Source organism: Ursus americanus, chromosome 7 (assembly GCF_024610735.1).
Source record: "Ursus americanus isolate L20-20 chromosome 7, mUrsAme1.1.p, whole genome shotgun sequence".
NCBI lineage: Eukaryota > Metazoa > Chordata > Mammalia > Carnivora > Ursidae > Ursus > Ursus americanus.
Genome location: NC_142133.1, coordinates 39981756 through 40002022, shown reverse-complemented (window position 1 = coordinate 40002022; position 20267 = coordinate 39981756). Strand labels below are relative to the sequence as shown.

Here is a 20267-nt window from a genome sequence, read left to right as displayed (position 1 = left end):
TTTTTGCTTTTTGTATTTTGTTCAGGAGTTCTCTCTTTTTCAAAGGTCATACAGATACTGTGATTTTTCAATCAATCTGGAATTTATTTTTTGAATGCTGTTAAATGGAGATTCAATGGTGTTGTTATGGCTATGAACATTTCCATATGGAAATTAAGTTGTCTCAGTTCCATTTATTAAATACCCTTCCCCCAGTGATTTATAATGCTTCATCTACTTTATACATCTACTTTATACTGAGCCTATTTCTGGGCTCTTTATTCTATTCCATTGATCTGTTTGTCCAACTCTGGGCTGTTACTCTTGCTGTCTTACTTTACAGTATGCCTATATAGCTTCTAAGGTAAGTTCTTTGTTCCAGAATTATTTGGGCTACACCTTGGCTTTTGTTTTTCCATATGCAGTTTAGAAATGGACAAATTTCAATGAAAATGCCTATTGAGATTTTGATTAGAACTGCATAGAATTTATAGGTTAAGTTGATAAAAAATATTGTACCAGATATCATCGACTTCTTCCTTCAAATTCACCCTTTTAAAATAAGTAAAACAGGGTGCCTGGGTGGCTCAGTTGGTTAAGTGTCAGCTTTCAGCTCAAATCATGATCCCAGGATCCTGGGATTGAGCCCTGTATCAGGCTCCTAGCTCAGCAGGGGAGCCTAGCCTGCTTCTCCCTTACCCTCTGCCATTCCCCGCCCCCCAATTTGTGCTCTCTGGTTCTCTCTATCTCTCTGTCAAATAAATAAATAAAATCTTTAAAAAAATAAAACAAATAAAATAAGTAAAACATTACAATAAATTTGAATTCCTTTCTCTCTTACTGTCTTCCTTTGGAAGGCTGACTTTTACTCAACTACCATTCCATTATAAGTTATAGATACCTTATAATAATATATGCTAGCCCTATATATAGGTTATTAAATAAATGAATACAATATCCAAAGAGTTAAGGAACAGAATAATATCCACAACGAAGAACAAGGAATTGTGAAATGAAAACAATTTAGATGAGAATCCTGAACATAAGAAAATCTTGACATAGAAAAAAAAGACTCAGAAATCCTGGAAATGTCAGTACATTCTTTGAAATTTAAAATACAGATCAATACATAGAATAAGCTCTAGACTGGGAACTCTTCAGAGATAATTGATGAATTGGGGTATAGTATGGGAGAAATCATGGAAAGCTATAGAGCTAAAGAGATAAAAAATATGAATGTGATGACACGGAAGGCAGGCAAAAAGGTTCCAACACAAATGAAATAAGATATAAAGAAGTACAAAATAAAGGAAACGTCATATGGCAGAAAATCAATATTAGACACAATAGTAACAGAATGTTAGAACTATAGAAAAATATGAGTATTAAGACTGTAAGAGCAGACAGGGTTCTGAGCAGGATGAAATAAACTCACAACTAGACATATTAAGGATGTAAAGGGAAATTGTTACCAATTAATAGAAAAGTAAAACCCAGTTAGACTGACAAAAGACATTTCATTAGTAGCAGTAGATGCCAGAAGACAGTAACACTTTTAAAGTTATGAAGGAATATTTCTGTGGACCTAGAATTCTATACCCAGTCAAGCTATTGCACAAGAGGAGAGAAAATAAAGATATTTTCAGAAAACTAAAAGGTATGAGCACTAACCTTTCATAGACCCTTGGAGAAAGTTACTAAAGGATGTACTTCAGCAAAAAGACATGGAAATTCATACTGAAGACATGGGATGTAAGAAATGAGGCAAAGCTAGTAAAATTTATTGGTAAATCTAATAAAATAATTTGCGGGAGTTAAGAAGATGAAACTAATCTAAGAAAGCTGTGGATTTCAGTGAGGAGATAAAACAAGGAAGGCCTTTTTCTTCTTCAAGATGTGGATGGGTGACAATCACTTGGAACAAGGCCATAGACATGCCACTTTAACAAGCCACAGTCCTGAGTGTGGTCTCAGCTTCCAGTAGCCTTCGTTCATGAGGTGAGCCCAGCTCTGGTCTCTTGTCAGGCATGGGGTACTTTTAATTCCCATCACCCTTCAGGAGTTGAAATTCCTTGTCTTAGCTCAGACTGCGATGTTAAAACACCATAGGGTAGTGGCCTAAACAACAGACATTTACTTCTCAGAGTTCTGGAGTCCAAGATCAAGGTGCCGGCAGATTTTGCTCCTGGAGAAGCCTGGCTTTCTGTCTTCGGAAGGCTGCCAGCTCATTGTATGCTCACGTGACCTCTTTGTGTGCTCCTGGAGAGACCAAGCACTGGTTTTTCTTCTACTTGTAAGGGCACTAATCCCATTATGGGAACTCCGCCTTCATGGCCTCAGCTAAACCTAATCGCCTCTCAAAGAGTCCATGCCTAATCCTATCACGTGGGGATTAGGGTCCTAACATATGAATTTTGAGGGGATACATTCAATCCTTAACATCCCTAAAGGGGTAGAATTCTAACCTTCTCTGTCCATTTCCGAATCCAGAGGTTTAGGGCTTCAGCCCCTGTTCATTGCTCTCTCATTCATGGAAATGTTTACATTGTTTGTGAGCATACCTTAGCTTACTTAAAAAAATTTTTTAAACTGTTTTTACTGTCTTTGAAGGAGAAGGGAGAATCTCAAGCCAAAATGCATACTATTATGCATGTTTCATTGACAGAAGCCCCCCTCCCCAAAGTTTCCAGAAGACTATCTGTGGTCAACTCAGTGTCACTATCACCTGCTCTCACCCACAGATTGCCTGCATCATGAAGGAGAGGCCAGAAATGACATTCCCCAGAGTTGCCTTCTCTCTCTGATCCCAGGGCAGTGTCAGTCAATGAAAGGCATTGGCATGAGACTGGAAGGCAGAGGAGTGGGGGCGGCCATGCTCACTGGAGGCAGGCGTGGGGTTCTCAGTAGCTGCAGGGTATTCCCCCATGAACGAACCTCCTGGAGACAGTAGTCAGCTGAAATAGCCGACAGTAGCCTCTAGAGAATCTCTTGCTTCAGAGTTGCTGGCCAAGCTGGACGGTAGGAATTTCTCAAAGGTTTCTGATATTTGTAGCAGTTTCCAAGTAAGCTCTTCAGACCCTCTCATGATGGTGATGCAGGCTGAGATCATTGAAAAATAGCCTCCTTGACCTTTGCTCCCTTGTCCTGCGAACAGATGGGAAGGCCTCAAATGTCCTGTTTTAAAGTCTTTAGTACTTAGATTAGATCAAGGAATGTCGTAGCCAGCCCTGGAGACAGCCCCAGTGATTGCGTTCTCCTGGTATTCATGTTGGTGGAGTCCTTGCCAGCCTGAATCAGGGATGGCTCTGTGTGACCCGTGCAGTCAGGTGGGAGGGATGGTGTGTGACTTCTGAGACCAGGCCATAAAAGGCGTTGTGGCTTCTGCCTTGGTCTTCTGGAAGACTTGCTCTGGGGAAAGCCAGTATTCAAGTCATAAGGACACTCAAACAGCCGTCTGGAAAGGACTGTCTGATGAGGAACTGAGCCGCCCTACCAGCAACCAGGAGCAATCTGCCCACCGTGCGAGTGAGCCGCCTGGGGGTAGATCCTCCAGTTCCAGGTGAGTCTTCAGATGACTTAAACCCCAGTCAGCCTCCTAAGAGACCCCAAGCTAGTATTTCCCAGTTGAGCCACTTCCAAATTCCTGGCCCTTGGGAACTGTGACAAATAATAAATGGTTATTGTTATTATAAGCCACTAAGGTTTTTTTTGGGGGGGTGATTATGCAGAAAGAGGTAACTTATACAAATAGCTTCTATTTTCCTGACCAAGCCCTTATTTAAAAACTTTTCAGTCGTGTGCTTCCTAAATTGTCTTTTGTGCCTATGCAGTCACTGAATAATGGAGTTAGACTCACGGCCATTTTTTGGCCTGGATTTTGACCAGCCCACGCAGCTTGTGTGTGTGTGTGTGTGTGTGTGTGTGTGTGTTTTAAGTAGGCTCCATGCCCAACGTGGGGCTTGAACTCACAACCCTGAGACCAAGAGCTGCATGCTGTATTGACGGATCCTGCTAGGCGTCTCGGCTTGTGTTTTTCAAACTGGTTGCCAGTTTCCAGCTCGAAGTGTCGTTTGTATCGCCCCAGATTAGCAGCATGCCAATTGCCTATTCTTCCTGCAGCAAGAAGATGGCAGGTTTGAGGGTGGACAGACCGGACTGGTTGAGTCCCATCTTTACTATTTGATGGCTGTATAATCTTGAGCAAATTTCTAAAGCTTTCTAAATTTTCATTTGTTTGACTTTTAAATATGAATAATAGTACCTAACACACAAATTTAAAAACAGGTTACATTTTAAGACTGTTTTAAGAATTTATAATGTAGTGTCTGGCACATGGTGATCATTTACTAATAGTTTTGATGATGATGATGATGATGATGATGATGACAATGAAGTATATACACTCTGGTGTTTGACAGTCAAGGCCTCCCACAAGTACTTTCCTCTTTCAGTGATCTATTGTTATATAACATACCAGCTCCAAATTTGTATCTAGCAGCAAGGACCATTTTATTGTCTCTCACGATTCTGTGGGTTGACTGGGATCACTTGAGTGGATCTTCTGCTCCATGTGGTATCAACTGCAGTCATCTGGGGGCTTGACTGGGTTGGAATATGCGAGATGGCTTGCTCACATGGCTAGTCTTCATACTGTCTGTTGGCTGGGAGCTCTGTTGGGGCTTTGATCAAAGAGCCTACACATGGCTTCTACAGATGGCTTGGGCTTCTCACAGCATGGTGTCTGGGTTCTAAGAGACAGTGTCTCAAGAGCAAAAGTTCCAAGAAGCAGGAAGCAAAAGCTACTGATTCTCTTACAGGTGAAGTCCCAAACTGGCACCTCATGTTTCTGCTACATCCTATTTGTTAATCAGTCACAGAACCAGCCCAGATTCAAGAATAGGAGAAGTAAAAGTCTACCTCTCCCTAGGAATAGTGACATAGAATTTGCCATCATCATATTTCCCAATTTCCTTTCCAAATATCTCCCAAAATTCCCCTAAGGGGATCCTAAGGAGTGTAAGTCCTAAGGAGCATTAGCGTTTCCAAAATATCTCTGGTTGTTCTTTTCCTCTCTGTTCAGAGCAAGCCCATTCCTCTCCATAAAGCTTTCCCTCAGACACTTCTATGCTCTCGGGGACCCTTAGAACTGACTGTCAAGATCAGGCATTGATTAGTGTCTCCTGTACAGTTTTATGACAACACATGTACCTGTTACTTGACACTTCCAGACGTGAATACTAATGTTGTTCATAGCTTCCCAGTGAGTGGGTTTTTCTACTTTGTGGTTTTCTTCGTCAGCTTGGTACGAGTCTTACCATTATTCAGTGCTTAGTAAGTATTGTCTTATGTGAATGATACACAGTGTGGAGACAGTGGTGGAAGGAACGGACATTTACTGACCACTTAGAGTCAAGCGTGCTAGGTGTACACGCATCACTTCATCCGTGTTCCCTGACTAGCCTGTAAGGTGAGCATTATCATTCCCATCCGACAGACGAGGAACCCAAGTACTAACCTCACTTCACACCGAGGAAGTGGGAGAACCAGAACCCAATGCAAGTCTGTTTGACGCCAAGGCTTGCCTTCAGCTTTCATTGGTATTGGCCTGCCTACGACTCCCTCAAAATGAAGCTATCTGGGAAAAGAGGGGGAAACTATGTAACTACGGACTATGGTTTTGAGAGCATTTGAACCATAAATCCCCACGGCAAGGGCATGTTCTCATCAGCCTCTCTGCGTGCAGGCATTTACCAGGCTAAACATTAACCCACACCAGCTCTGCGTGTTCTCTCCGTTTGCAAACCCTCACGGCTCCCAGTGGCTTTGGTCCTAGACCCTCTCCGTTATTATTCCCTTTTAAGCAGCTTCTGGACATCATGGTGATATGTTTGGAAACACCGCAGCGTATCTGTGGTGATTCAGTGTCACTGAAATGCCTGGACCCTCCGCTTCCACCGGCCTCGCGCTCCAGCAGTACCTGGGAGCCCCTGCTTCTGCCTCTGCTTGAGGAATCTCGAGAGAGTGCTTCGGGCTCCTTCTCCGCAGCCTCGCAGCCTCAGAGGGGAGAAAAAATGCTGGCCACGCATTTCCAGAGGGTTTCAGGGGATCAAAGAGAGAAAAGCAAACACTGAGGGAAAATGTGCTATTTATTCTTGGAACAAAGTTACATTGGCAGCATTCTCCTCGCCAGTAATGCTAGTTTTCCTGAAAGGATTACACACGCATTTGCTTCCTCCCATAGGATTTAACCACCACTCAGCTCCTGACCTGCAACTTCTATCTCCCGCCCCCTCCCAACCATGCTTTCAGTTTTCTCACAGGCTGGGCAAAAATTAAAGAGATTAAAATCATCCATGAGAGAAAGTGGGTTAGTGCAGCTGCTGTAAATGCCCGCGTCAGCAATCCAAGTCAGCAGCTCCAATAAACTTGGCCATGTGAGTGGTGTCCTGGGCCACAGATGGGAGGATCCCAGAGACTGTAGGCCTCCCTCCGGGAAAGGAATCAGGAGGCTTCGTCTGAATGAGGAGGGCTGCCCAGTGGAGGTGTCTTTCTTTGGGAGAGCAAGTTTATTCTTACTGTTTTTCATGGACAATTCTGCTTTTAATTGAGCGATGAAACAAATTCATTGAAGGTTATGTGGCAGAATAATTTATTGAGATATTCTTTTATACATTGTTCTTTTTGCTGTACTCTTCTCTCCTCTGCCTCAAGAAGGTAGGAAGACCCGGGGTGTGCCCTTGTTTTGGGGGGCCCTTGTCCTTGAAAACAGACTTTCCAATAGGAGAAGACATGCTTATTCCAGTTTTTGTTTAGCTATGTTCTTTGAGGGGAATCAGTGTTGTTCTGTGCTGGGCGTGGGGGTGGGAGGATGGGGGAATACGGTGGGGGGGAGTACGGTGGGGGGAGGGGTGGCTGTGAGTTTATGAGGCTGTGCAACCTAACTGGAAGCTAAGGGAGTCCCTGAACAGGAAGCAAAAGATGGGATCACTGGGGTGTTCATGAAGTGTGAACCCACGATGGGTGCTGCTTGGGGCAGGAGGGGTGAGGGGGGTATAGAAATAACTAGACATTCAGGGCTGTGGCCTTGAGAACATCTGTGGGAAAAAATTCCAAAGCCCAGGCCTCAACAGACAGAACCTGCCTCCTGGTTCCATGCAGGCTTGGGCGATAAACCTAGATGTGGGGACGAGTATAGACCGAGTCTGGAGGGCCCTCTTTGCATCCTCCTTATGGTCTAAGTTACCAGGGACCTTCCCCTGACCCTGGGGAGGTGGCATGCCCCAATAACTGAGATTACATATCCCCATGGAGAGAGTAGGAAGCTCAGAGTAAATCAAATTCAATGTAAAGAAATAAAAGAAGTGTGTGATGTCTCTTGCACCCTAATCATGTAGTAGCTCCTACTAGGTGCTAGGCACTGTGCCAGACTCTGGAGTCAGATGGACGAGCACCTACTGTGCTGGCAGGCCTGGGATTCCGGTGCAGCAACGGCGCAGAGCTCACGATGGAGATGTGGCCCCGATGCTGCAGGTTCTTGGGCGGGAGCACTGCCTCACTCTGGGGGCAGGGAAGCCTTCTCAGAATGGCTCACCTTTGTTCTAAGTCTTAAAAGATGAGCTGGAATTCCTCGGGGGAAGATGGGGGTGGAGTCGAGAACATTTTGTACAAAGGTACAGAAGCGTGAAACAGCAATGACATGTTTGGGAGACTGTGAAGAGGCTGATACGGTGGAAGCATGACAGGTTGTTACTGGATGAGTGGGAGAAGCAGGCAGGGGCCGCCCCGGAGGGCTTGGCATCCCAGCCTAAGCAATCTAGACTTCATCCTGGAAGAGGTGGGAGACCGCGCAAGGATTTTAGTGACAAGGATAGATGAGTTCGTGATGAAGCAAAGACAGCTAAGGAAGGTCACAAAGGAGGAAGGATCACAAAGGTAGGAGGGGGCAAAGGAGGTGGACAAGCACGGAAGTGAGAGGGGAAGAGTGTGCAGACGATGGAAGGGGCCAACAGTGGGCAATCCTGCAGGAAGGTCAGCAACATCAGCTCAGGGGCAGCCCCTGGAGTACGACATTTGGGGGCTATTGGTGACGTGCGTGAGGGCAGTTTCAGTGGAGGGCTGGGGACAGACCAGATGTCAGTGAGTTGAGGACTGAATGGAGGTTAGGAAAGTAATGATAGTAAACACACCCCTTTGATTGAGACATTCGGTTATGAAAAGAAACATATGGAAAAGTATCAATGCATGGGTACATAAGGTAGAAGGCTTATCTAATAATAATTTGTTTAAATGACGGGGCAGTTCAGGCATGTTCAGGGTTGAAGGGAAGGAGGCAGTGGGAAGATCAAAAACAAGGGAAGAGGAAGTTGCGTGAGGAAGAAAGTTCTGGCAAGCGAAGACCCCTGACCTGACCAAACTTCCCATGTGCCCAGGGGGTTGAGGTCACACATCTGTGTGGAAGCTCTGTCACCCTGCACATCTCGTCACAGTGCTTCTGAGAAGTGCAGTAAACCATTAAAAATAAAGCAAATGGATCGTATGGTAAATAACATTAATCAAACTCGCTAATTTAAAGAATGCTAGGTGTGGACTTTCAAGTGAAGCAAATGAATCAAGCCTTTCATTTATTATCTCTTCTTCTGTTAGGACCATAATCTTAGACTCCTGTTCACACCCGAAGTAGATCCCAAACTCCATCTGCTGTGCCCAGTCATGGAGGGCTAATGGGTCGCTGGTGGCAGATACCAGTTAATAATGGAAATCACTCTGATTTAAGCACTGGGGTAATGAACAACTGCCATCCCTTTTGTTCGATTAGATCTAGCACACCCGTGCATAAGGACACCATGTTCCAGAACCTGCTACCATGAAATTTATGACCAGAGAATGGATAAAATGGACGTGCTGTGGGCTGTGCAGAAGTTTGGGGCCCCCTCAACCATCCATCTGGCTAGTGCACTCTTTTAGGGGAAATGAATAGTTGGGTACGTTTTGTCGTCTGTCCTGTATTTGCCCATTTATCTTGCAGACCAACTCACTCTAATTTGTCTCTGAATTTCTCAAGCTCACACCTTTCAGTTACAGGAAACAAGTCTTGGAGGAATTTGGAACCACTGAAGGCGGTCTCGTAAGGGAGCACTGAAAAGAGGACTCAGTGTCCAGTTTAGTTATGCTGGTAGGTTGAGTACTTTCATTGAAATTTTTAAAAAATTTACTTATTTGAGAGAGAGAAAGAGAGCGCACATGAGCGGGAGAGGCAGAAGGAGAGGGAGAGAGAAACTCAAGTCGACTCCGAGCTGAGCACAGAGCCGGATGCCAGGCTCAACTTCATGACCCTGAGACCATGACCTGAGCCGAAACAAAGAGTCAGATGCTTAACCGACTGAGCCACCCAGGTGCCCCTTTAATTTAAATTTTATATTTTGTTCGGAACTCTAGTGTTTTCTATTCCTCTAAAAATGTGACTTTTTATTTGTCACATCTGAAGTATAATTTTTTAATAAGTCACAAGAATAAAATTATAGTAAGATGTCTCCTTTTTATAACGAGTCCATGGTATTTTCAATAGAAAAGTAGAAAGATATTTATCTTCTAAATAACTTTTTAGGGTCATATATATTGTGGCCAAAAGATCTAACTTGCGTTTTCTTAGAGATTAACTATTAGCAATTTCATTAGGCATGCTTCATAGTTCCATCTTTTCACGTTTTTATAATCGAAACCTCTCACTTTCACAGGGGCTTCCTATTGCTTAGAGAGAGAGTGTTTGTATGGATGATTTATTAAAGTTCCGTTCATGTTTATTTAACCCCGTTGGCCGAGATGAAGAAAGGAAAGGAGGTGTCAGCCCGTGCGTGAGCATCTCCCTATGGGAAATGATGGGGGGAGAAAGACGCAAAATTTATACTAAGCTATGTTTATAGTTTAACTGGTGGGTATGTTTTGATTCAAGACCCATCATTGATCAGAGGCAAGGCTGTATTGGGCAGCAGCAACTGGCTAGAGAAATATTTTGATTTCTCCTCCAGTACTCTGAGTAAGATAAGCAGTTGAGCCAAGAGCATTTAGACTTCAACTCTCTGACTGGGGCCTGGGAGGAAATAATTCAATGAGAGATAAGCCTCCACTTTGAAACAGAAGAGAGACCATGCTTTTGAGCACATATTTTAAGAAAGGTGGGGGAGGTGATTAGCACGCTGGCGGAACTCATCTGTACGGCTTATATTCCCTGGGTTATTTCGTTCTATTAAAATTTATTTGACACCCCTAACTGGTGTGCCCAGCATCCCCTCACATTCCTGGGTACAGGTAAACTTCACTTGGAGAAAAGGGAGAGGAAGCCTGGGAGCGTGGATATTATAATTTGGTTGTCTACATCTGGAAACTAGAATTTCAGAGAGGACATAACCGTCAACATTGGTTGATTTGGTGATTAAAGGTCTCCATTAGACCTTGTACAAAGTTGGTGAAAGGTTGGCCTATACATGTTCGGTACTGCATTCTCCGACCTTCCGTGTCTGGGAGGTGTTAGTAGCTAATACTATCAAAGGAGTGGTTACATCGCACAGGCTGTCATGGGATGAATGAATTCAAAGGCCAACTGGTTAAATGACAGTCCGTGGGCCTTCACAGAAATCCCATTACTTCGCCAGGGAACGTAATGGCAAAAGCGAGACTCTGAGTTCAAAAGAAAAAGAAAGAAAGAAAGAAAGAAAGAAAGAAAGAAAGAAAGAAAGAAAGGAAGGAAGGAAGGAAGGAAGGAAGGAAGGAAGGAAGGAAGGAAGGAAGGAAGGAAGGAAGGAAGAAAGGAAGAGAAATTGTCCTGCTTCTCCAAACTAACATTTTAAACAAGTACACATTTTCTTTTCAAGCTCACTTTTGTGAGATGAGTAAATATGAAATGACCATAGGGCAAAGAATTAAAAAAAAAAATCTCGGCCTCCCAATTTTCCCGCAGTGACATCATTAATGGTGACGCATTGGTGTCTCTTGTCTGCACATCCATTAGCCTCTCATTGGGCCATGAGGCAATTTCCTTTGTCTTTCATTGTTCGGTTTACATGACTGCCTTGCTCCGATGCTCCCAGAGATCATTTACTACTTCTGGAATTCATAAGCGCTGGGCTTTTGAAGGCTTCTTGTAAATAGCCGTGCTGTAGCAGAAGGGGCAAGGACTCTGGCTTCAGTCATTTGTACTTTCTTGGGATGGAACCAGATTTCCTACCCTTGACCATGTGGGGATGACCTCACTCACTCGAGGTGGAGATAAATCTAGGGATTTTTGTCCGTTTGGCATTGTCTTAACATGCTTCAGACAAGGGAGTGATTTCCATATTTTCTTTTCCTGATGACTTTTAGAAACCATCCACTACTCTACTGAGCTCCTTACTGTTTTGTAAACCTCTCCTCTGTTAGGACCTAGATTTTGTCTCCACATTTCCTACAGAAGTGGTTCTTGAAACTGACTGCATATTTTAATTAACTGTAGAAGTTAAAAAGAAAAAAAAAAAGTCCCACCCCCAGAGATTCTGATTCAATTGGTCTGGTCTGAAGCCCAGCTTGTTATTTTAAAACACTCTCCGAGTGAGGACTGAGTGTCAAGTGTAGGTTGTCTACAGTGTCTGAACAATTTCCTGTGAAGGGCAGGTAGTCTCCAGGAAATGACAGTTAACTGAACTGCATTGATAAATGGGCTTCCTGGGGCCAATCGGTTTGGGGTGAGGACATATCTGGACATACTTCAGTGCAGCTCATTTTGGGGTAGAACCATAGGGGCCTGAAGGTCTCACCTTAGGTCAGCTGGTAGCTTGGCTTTATTTTGGTGTCTGCCTTTGGGTGTTGGGCCTTAGTTTCCTTATCAATAAAACTGGGATAATCAAAGTCTGAGGTCATATTTTTGTTTGAGGCAACACCAGTAGTAAGAATTTGTCACAATGAACTTTGTGTAAAACGGTCATATTGCTGTCATAGAAACATGGATGGGAGTTTGGGAAGTGGCCGCAGCAGGAACGTGTCTGCGGGCCTGGTCAAACAGAAGCGAATTCATGGGGCTCAGCGAGGACGTAGACATAGGGACCCTCCTACACAATCCTGGCATCACGATGTTGCTGAAGGAATGCCACGGCCCCCCCTCACTGATGGTTAAAATGACCACCTCTCCTCTGACCGAAGGGACCTTGTCTTGGTTGTGCTGTAGCCCACAACATCGGTGTGTGGGGTGGTGAGCACCAGCGCCGTGGGGACCCTGCATCCTCCGCAGGGAAGACCAGGCCTGCTGGCAGCCACATCAGCAAGGCGGCTGGAGCCCAGCTCATAGCCCTTGGGCCTGGACCACACCGTGGTTACTTCAGGTCCTGGTTTCCCGGGATGGGAAAACCTTTTTCTTTCTCTAACTCCCACCCCTGGCTGGAGCTAGGGCTGCACACTGTACCTTGCACACGGACTCCCTCCTGCCTCGCCCCTGCCTGGCTAGGCCTCTGAATCTCAACCCTGCCTGTGTCCTCATCCACCTCCACCCTTCAGGCCAGTCCAGCAGACCCTCGGGGACCAGGGGCAGCAGCTCTGCAAGGCAGCCATGAGGCGTCTGCCCTGGCCTGGCACTGGGGCTTGAAGCCCCTTCCTTGAGTCTGATCTTAAGTCTGAAACGCTGTGCTGTGTCATGCTCTTCTTCTTCTTTTTAAAAGATTTTATGTATTGATTTGAAAGAGAGAGAGAGAGAGAGAGCACGAGTGCTGTGAGGGGCAGAGGGAGAAGCAATCCCAATGCGGGGCTCGATCCCGGAACCCCAGGATCATGATCTGAGCCAACAGACGCTTCACTGACTGAGCCACCAGGGTGCCCGGCTGTGATGCTCTTCTTTCATTATGTCCCCCTAGAGATGGAAAATAGAGCTCTTCTTTTATGATAGCTGTGCTATTAGTGAAGTTCTGGATCTTCTCAGCTCGGGATAAATAGCCCCAGTTACTTTCAATTTCTCTTCATCTGTAAGTTATGTCCCCTCACCTCCTCTCAGGCTAAGGGGTGTCAAGCCACACACACGGGACCTTAATAAGAAGACAATCACGGACAACTATTTTACAGGTGGGAAAACGAGGCATAGAGAGTTTTGATGCCATGTAACCATACAATGAATGGGACTTGAAGTAAGGACTCTCTTTTCCCTGGAAGGGGCAGGGTGGGGGGCAGGGGCAGTGGGGGATGGGGACAGCGACAGTAGAGGAGCTGTAGGGACAAAAAGAGCTTCCCTTCATTATGCCTCAGTCTTCTCATTTATAAAAGAAGAAAACAGGAGCACTTCATCTGTCAAGATGCCGTGAGGATGAAAAGAAATGCATGTGAAAAGGCCAGGCACAGGGTCTGGCCACTGAGAGGCTAGTCCACATAAAATGCACGCACATGCAGATGCCCACGTGTGGCCACAAAGCCCACAGCTTCCAGAATCCATTTCCAAGGCTCGGCCATAGCCCATGGGCTGCCTGACATAGCTTCTGGGTGCATCTGTTTCTGTAGGACCCTGGGGCAGTCACTCCAAAATGATTCCTTCAAAGCTGGTCTCTATGCAAGGACGTATGTTCTGGAGAACGACCCACGGAAGATGCCCAAGAGGGCTCTGGAGCCTCCTACATTGAGCTGCACAACCAGAGGCAGGGGGGTGCCTTGGATGGCAGCTCTCATCCCTCGATATCCCTCTATACCTGTGGTGCTGAAAACCAGCTGGGGTGCAGGGGCTCCACAGTACCTTCTTCATTATAGTGAAATGAGGTGATCCCAAGCAGGGTATTTAGACCAAGGCCTTGTGTGCACTAAGTAGTCAACCTATGTTAGCCGTTCTTAACAGCAGTAGTTTTAAGTCCAAAGCTAGGTTCATGGGGTCAGAGCATTTCCAAATGTCCTTCCTCCAGTTTAGGGGGACAAATGGCATTAGGGCCAGAGTATGGTAAGTCTATGCCATCTCTTGGCATCAGTGTACTTAATTATTTATTCGTATATTTGGCACATATTTATTGAACACCAATTATGTGTGTGGCTCTGTGCTCAGCACACAATCCTTGGATACCTCGTGTTCATGCATGGCTGTGCACGGGGCCACCGTACATAATGTTAAAACCAGGACAACCCACCGGTCAATACCGCCTTCCATCTGCCTGCTGATAAAGCTGGAGAGTTAGGAGAAGCTCTGACCGTGGCACCTCGCAAGCCAGGGGGTGGAATATGGAGTTACTCAGGTGTGTATTTTACAGATAAGGAGACTGAAGCCTGAGAGGGGAGTACGTGCCAAAGTTCAGAGCGTAATTTAGGGGCCATCTGAGGCTAGACTCTGCTTTTCTTTTTTTTTTTTTAAGATTTTTTAAATTTTATTTGACAGAGATAGAGATAGCCAGCGAGAGAGGGAACACAAGCAGGGGGAGTTGGAGAGGAAGAAGCAGGCCCATAGCAGAGGAGCCTGATGTGGGGCTCGATCCCAGTATGCTGGGATCACGCCCTGAGCTGAACGCAGACGCTTAACCGCTGTGCCACCCAGGCGCCCCAAGACTCTGCTTTTCTGATTAAGTTTAGGAAACAAAGGCCCTTTCCAGCAGACTACTCGCCTCTTATGAGAGTGAGATAACTAGTCTTTACGTTTTCATTTACACATGGGTATTCTTTTCCTCTCTGAAGAGGTGCATTTCAAGGTTAAAAGAAGTAGCTCTCGAATAAGTCTAGAACAGTGGTTCTCAACTCTGTATTAGATCATCTAGAAAGCATTTCAAAAATACTGATGTTGGAGCCCTACCCCAAACCAATTAAATAAGCATCTGTGGGGGTGCAGCAGGGGCCTCATATTGGTTTTTAAAGCTCCCTAGGTGTTTCTAATACATAGGAGGGGCTTCACAGTCTAATATACAGTCATTCCAGGATACGGTCAGTGGTCTAAAGAGCAATGCTTCCAAAATTCTAGTGCATATTTGAATCTTTGGAGATCTTGTGAAAATGCAGATTCTGATTCGGTAGGTCAAGTGGGACCAGCAAGTCCCTATTTCTAATAAGCTCCCAGTTGATGTTAATACTAGCCAGTCTCTGGAACACACTTGGGTAGCAGCACCAGAAGGCAACTTGGATTCTGTTCATCCACTGGTCATTGGTTATTCCAGCCTGAGGTCTGGAAGTTACGTTCCTTCATCCTCTCCTCATCTGCCCCCAGCTGCTCTTGTCACCAGGTCCTGTCAATTCCACCCCACTGGCTCTTTGCGGCTCCTATCTTTTCTTAACGGACTGAGTCAACATTCTCTTCCCTGTTTCCCCACCACCGCTCCCCATTCTGGCCATGTTCTCTGCCAGACGGCCTCCTCATGGGGCTTTCTCGTTCCTTCTTGCCTCTGCCCATGCTGTTTCTACTCCATAGAACGCCCTTCCAGTCCCTGATCTCTCTCTTAAGAGACCACCACAGCCCTGGACCTCCTCTGTGCTTGTACTCATCACCGACAACGACTGTCTAGCAACAACATGCCCTTCTGGTTCACTGCTGTGTTTCCAGCGCCCAGCTCAACACCTATCAGGCTCTCAATATATAGTTGTTGAATTTAACAAACAAAACCTCAACGCTGAACGAGCAAGGCCAAACAAAGACCTGAGCTGCTCTCCTGATCAAAATGAACATTCCTTCGAGATTATGTATCAGGCTTTAAACATCCCACTGGGAAAAAAAGTTGATCAAATTTAACAGAGTTAAGTACTTATATCCTGTCTGGGTTGGGTGGTTTAATAGGGGCTCAAAGCTGGCGACGGGACAGGAATGAGAGGATGGATGCTGGCAAGAGCTTGGAGATCTGCTTTCAACTCTGGACTCGTCCCAGCAGCGGGAAAAGGCTAGAGCTCTGGGACAGGGTGGAGACGGCCGATGGGGAATCTTCCGGGGCCCTGGAAAGGGTTGGAAGCGCCCGGAGGCAGGCAGGAGTTGGAGAGCGTGAACAAACTTGGCGTGGAGGGAGGCGCCGCACGCCGCAGCCGTTCAGGTTTCGAGTCTTTCCAGCGCCCACATGGGCCGCGGGCTTGGGGAAGGGGGCGGGGGAGAGGGAGGGCAGGTCCGGAGTCGAGGGGGTGGAGGAGGGGGGAGACCGAAGGAAATGAGACAACCTTTTCCTCCCACTGACTCGGGCTCCTCCAGCGTCTGCGGGGCTCGGTGCGACCTCCCGTGAGCGCCGAAGCCAGGACCCCGCGCCCCGCGCCAGCCCCGGCGGCTCTTCCACTGGGATTTCTCTCCGAGGCGTCAGTGCCGGCCCAAGTCCCGGGCGCGGCTTTGCCGCTTCCTCCCCTCGGCGATCGGCTCCGGGTGCCCCGGCTCGGCCCGGCGCGCCCCGAGCGCAGCCCCCGGAAGTGCGCGCCGGCGGCCCCGGCGAAGGTAAGCGGCGCCCGAGAGCGCGCCCTGGGCGCAGGGGCGCCGGGCATCCCTAGCCGACCTGGGCCTCCCCCGAGCGCCCTCTCTTCGGAAACGCCCAGAGCACTTCTGACCTGATGCCGCTGCTTTGTTCCTGACCCCCTGCCCAGGTGTTGTAGGCTGGGTCCTCCAGGGAACTCTGCTTCCCAGCGCTTTCTTTTTTGCCTCTTCCTATTTTCCAGTTGCTTCCCCCGCCCCCAGCTTCTTTTTCTCGATCCGCAAACTTAGTTCTCTGCCTCTGCAGCCTGGCTTGGGAGAGCGGGTCCTGCCCAAATCTCGGCGCTTCTCTCCTCCTCCGCCTCGGGAGCCTGGGCTGAGCGGGCCGGCCCGCGGCAGTGACTGCCTTTGACCCCGGGCCTGCCGGGTGCGGACCTACCCGAAATTTCTGTGGCGCGCGTTGAACTTACGGATCTCGCTCCTTTCGGAGGCACCCAGCTCGCCGTGCGCTTTTGGCGACCCCCAGGACCCCGAAATCAGAGCGCATTGGGGGAGTGGAAAGGCTGTTGGCGCCCCCTAAAGCCTCAGTGGGACGCTTTGCTGGTGGAGAGGGGCGCAGTCAGCTCCTTGCCGCTCTGTCCTGGTTCCCCAGGATTAGAAGGATCCCTGGCACGAGTGAGGCGGGGAGGTAATGAGAATGGCTCTCTGAGGGAGAGGCGGGCCAACCACACGTGCTAGCTTCCCATTTTGCTCTTAATAACTGCCTGAGTTCTCACATCAAGCCTCTGAGTAGGGACTCCTCCCCCTGTTTTACAAACGGGCAAAATGAGAGGCAGAGAGGTTAAGTCAGGTGTCCAGGGCCACACAGCTGGGAAGGGGCCTAGCCAGGATCTGGGTACCAGCTGGTTTATACCACACATCCCATGTCCAGCCCTATAGAGGGTTCCTGGATCCAGAGTGAGCAGGAACCCATCATCTCCCACTGGCTCATACCACGGAGAATCAGGCTTTTTTCTTTTTTGAGCAAATGTATCTTGATTCTATTCAAATCCAAACGATTTATTTACTACTTGCTATCTTCACAGTTCAGTGGCAAGCCCTGACATTTCACCTTTGAACCTCATGCTTTCATTCTTTTCTCATCATCCAGTCTCTCAAAAATATATATAATTCTGCCCCAGAAGGCCGGCCTGAGCTTTTTTCGGAACAGGCAGTTCAGCTCAATGGCTAAAAGCCCAGGCCCTGGAGCCGGACCACCAGCATGTGCATCTGGCTGAGGCCTGTACCTTTCCTTCTGCGGCTGGAGGTCCTCATCTGTAAAGTAGGGATGGGAGGATTTAAAGCAGTTGTTCTCAACTGGGATTTCCATTTTTGCCTCCCAAGTGACATCTGGTAATGTCTGGAAACATTTTTGGCTGTCACCATGTAAGGGGGGAGGATGCTGTTCATCTGGTAGGCAGGGGCCAGGGATGCTGCTATTCAGCCTATAGTGCACGGGACGGCCCCCCACAGCAAAGAATTATGCAGCCCCACATGGCAGTAGTGCTGCGATGCAGAAACCCTGGCATAATGTATCAGTTCATGACGGGTGCTGTTATTCCCAGCTCTCATCCTCTTATCTGCTCCAGTTTGGCCGATTATACCAGCCTCTGTCTCCAAATCTCTCAGTCCAGTGCCAGAATTCTTCTGTTCAAACCACAGCAGGCCATGCGACTGGATTGTCTTAATACCGTCGTTGGCTCCCTGGGGCTGACAGAAGGGATGGGAAGCTGTGTATGTTTTACAAGCCCCAAAGCTAGATCCTGCGCACACTCAGGTTTGAGCATTGCCGTCTTGCAGGGTAACATCCTACCTCCGATGTTGGATGTGGCTGTTCATGGTAGGGCCTCACCTTACCTTCCCAGCCTCGCCTTAGTTCACATCTTGAGATGCCTGTCATACCATCCAACTTACTCTTTTGGTATTCTAGGTCCTGACTTTTTGGAATGCCCTTCCTCCTCCTTCACAAATTCCCCATCGTTCTTTGAGACTAGATCTCCAGTTCCCTGCAGAGTGAGAGTGAAGCACTCTTCAGTTCTCGCAGCAATTCTGTTGCTCCCTGCTGCCCCAGCTCGGGCCCTCCTCTGCCTTTTTCTTCCAATATCTCTTCCCTATGGTGGTGATTGCAGGGGGATCCCTTGCTCATCCTCACACTGGTCTCTGGGTACCTCGAACCTAGCACAATGCTGGACTCATCGTGGTGGTTAAGCTTGTGGGCTTTGGAGCCAGGCTGCATGTGTTCAAATCCCAGCTCTGCCACTTATTAACTCTGTGACGTTGAGCAAGCTGATTCAGTCTCTCAAAGCCTTTTTGGTAAAATAGGAAGAAATCATCTGTCCTCCCTGCAGACTGGTGTAGCGAACTAATGGGATAATACTGACTGCCACTCCATGCCAGGACAGGGTTCAAGTTTAGCATTTTATGTTTTTACTCATTTAATCTTCACAATGAACCTTTAAAGTTTGAACTGGTATTTCCCTGTTTTCTCAACAAAGAAACAGAGGCAGAGAGCGGCTAAGTGGTTTGCGCAAAGTCACACAGCTAATGCGTGGTAGGGCCAGGATTCATACTGACATCTGGACTGTATAGAGTAAGCTCTCAGTAAACAGGAGCTGAAGTTTGTGGTGTGCATTGATAAGAGCCGAAGTCCATCGGATTTCCTACCTCACCACCCCTGTGATCTAAGACTGTGCCATGATTTTCATGGCTCCTGTTCTTTTCCTCTCCTCCTTGCCCAGAGCCCAGACTCAGAGGGACAGCACATTGGGGTCAGTCCTCCGTCACAGCGCCAGGTCAGTACCAGTGAACCTGATGCTAAATGGAGCCTTAAGTGTGCTGTAGGTTAGGGTCAGAACAGCACTAAGGGGGCGCCTGGGTGGCTCAGCCATTAAGCGTCTGCCTTCGGCTCAGGTCATGATCCCAGGGTGCTGGGATCAAGCCCCGCATTGGGCTCCCTGCTCTGTGGGAAGCCTGCTTCTCCCTCTCACATGCCCCTTGCTTGTGTTCCCTCTCTCGCTGGCTGTCTCTGTCTGTCAGATAAATAAATAATATCTTAAAAAAAAAAGAACAGCACTAAGTCTTTGGGAAGGAGGGCATGGAGTCAGTACCCCTGCCTGGGGGAGAGAGATGCTGACTTGGGGTCAGGAACTGTCTGACTCCAGCTTTGTCCTTTCCAAGCCCGTGCCCCTTGCAGTGTGCACCTAGCGCATAAGTATTGGTGACATCCATCAATGAATGTGTGATGTGTGGGTGAATGGCACCAGCTGGGTCTCCCACCTTATCTTGATCAGATGCAGAGTATGCTTTCTCTGCAAGTGTTATATGGACCATTTATATAGTGAAGGTAAAACCTGCTAAGAGAATTTAATGACCCATATGGGGTTTTGGAGAACCAGGTTTGGAACTGGTCACTGACCTCCTATTTGAGTTGTGTGTGATACTAGATACCAAGTTTACAGGTGATTGCTTCACCAACTTGGAATCTTTTATCTCCCTGAATGCAGCACTGCCTTTGAAAGCTGAGCCCCTTCCTTGCTGTTCCCTTGGCCACTTGTTCGATAGGCCAGATGGCCTTGTACAAGTACCTGCATGTTTGTGTATTCTGGCTTCTTCCACAGCTGACCCACACAGCTCTGGTCCCCCTGAGTTTGCTTGTTTTGGCAGGTTGTCCCCCAAACTTCAGCGGGATGAGGTTACCTGGTATGTGCAAGGCCTTGCATTTTGTTAGGGGTCACAGAAATACTCTAATAAGGTTGCTTTTGAGAATGGAGCAGGGTGAGAACCTCCCTGTCCATCAACACGTTAGAGACCACTCAGATCCCCTGTAGCACCGTCTTCCCTCCTTCAGACACCACACTCTTACTGCCTCCTGACATTAGCCCCTCTCTTGGGTCACCAGCTG

At 47.4% G+C, this 20267-nt stretch overlaps 1 protein-coding gene across 8 annotated transcripts in view; it reads left to right on the top strand.

The window, feature by feature from the left end:
- The first annotated feature begins 6435 nt into the window (after positions 1–6435).
- EVA1A (eva-1 homolog A, regulator of programmed cell death) overlaps positions 6436–20267 on the top strand; it is a 56999-nt gene continuing 43167 nt past the window's right edge. Inside the window, exons 1-2 of one of the 8 annotated variants that reach the window (XM_087863615.1) lie at positions 6436–6693; positions 8795–9151. Coding sequence is in view for 3 of the 8 variants with exons in the window: in XM_087863610.1 (XP_087719736.1) it covers positions 15854–15968; positions 16121–16354 (349 nt within the window). In the remaining 5 variants the exon portion in view is untranslated. Of the gene's footprint in view, positions 6694–6888; positions 9152–13160; positions 15969–16120; positions 16355–20267 lie in introns of those variants that run through there. The other 7 variants (XM_087863613.1, XM_087863612.1, XM_087863610.1 and 4 more) reach the window with 7 other exon arrangements.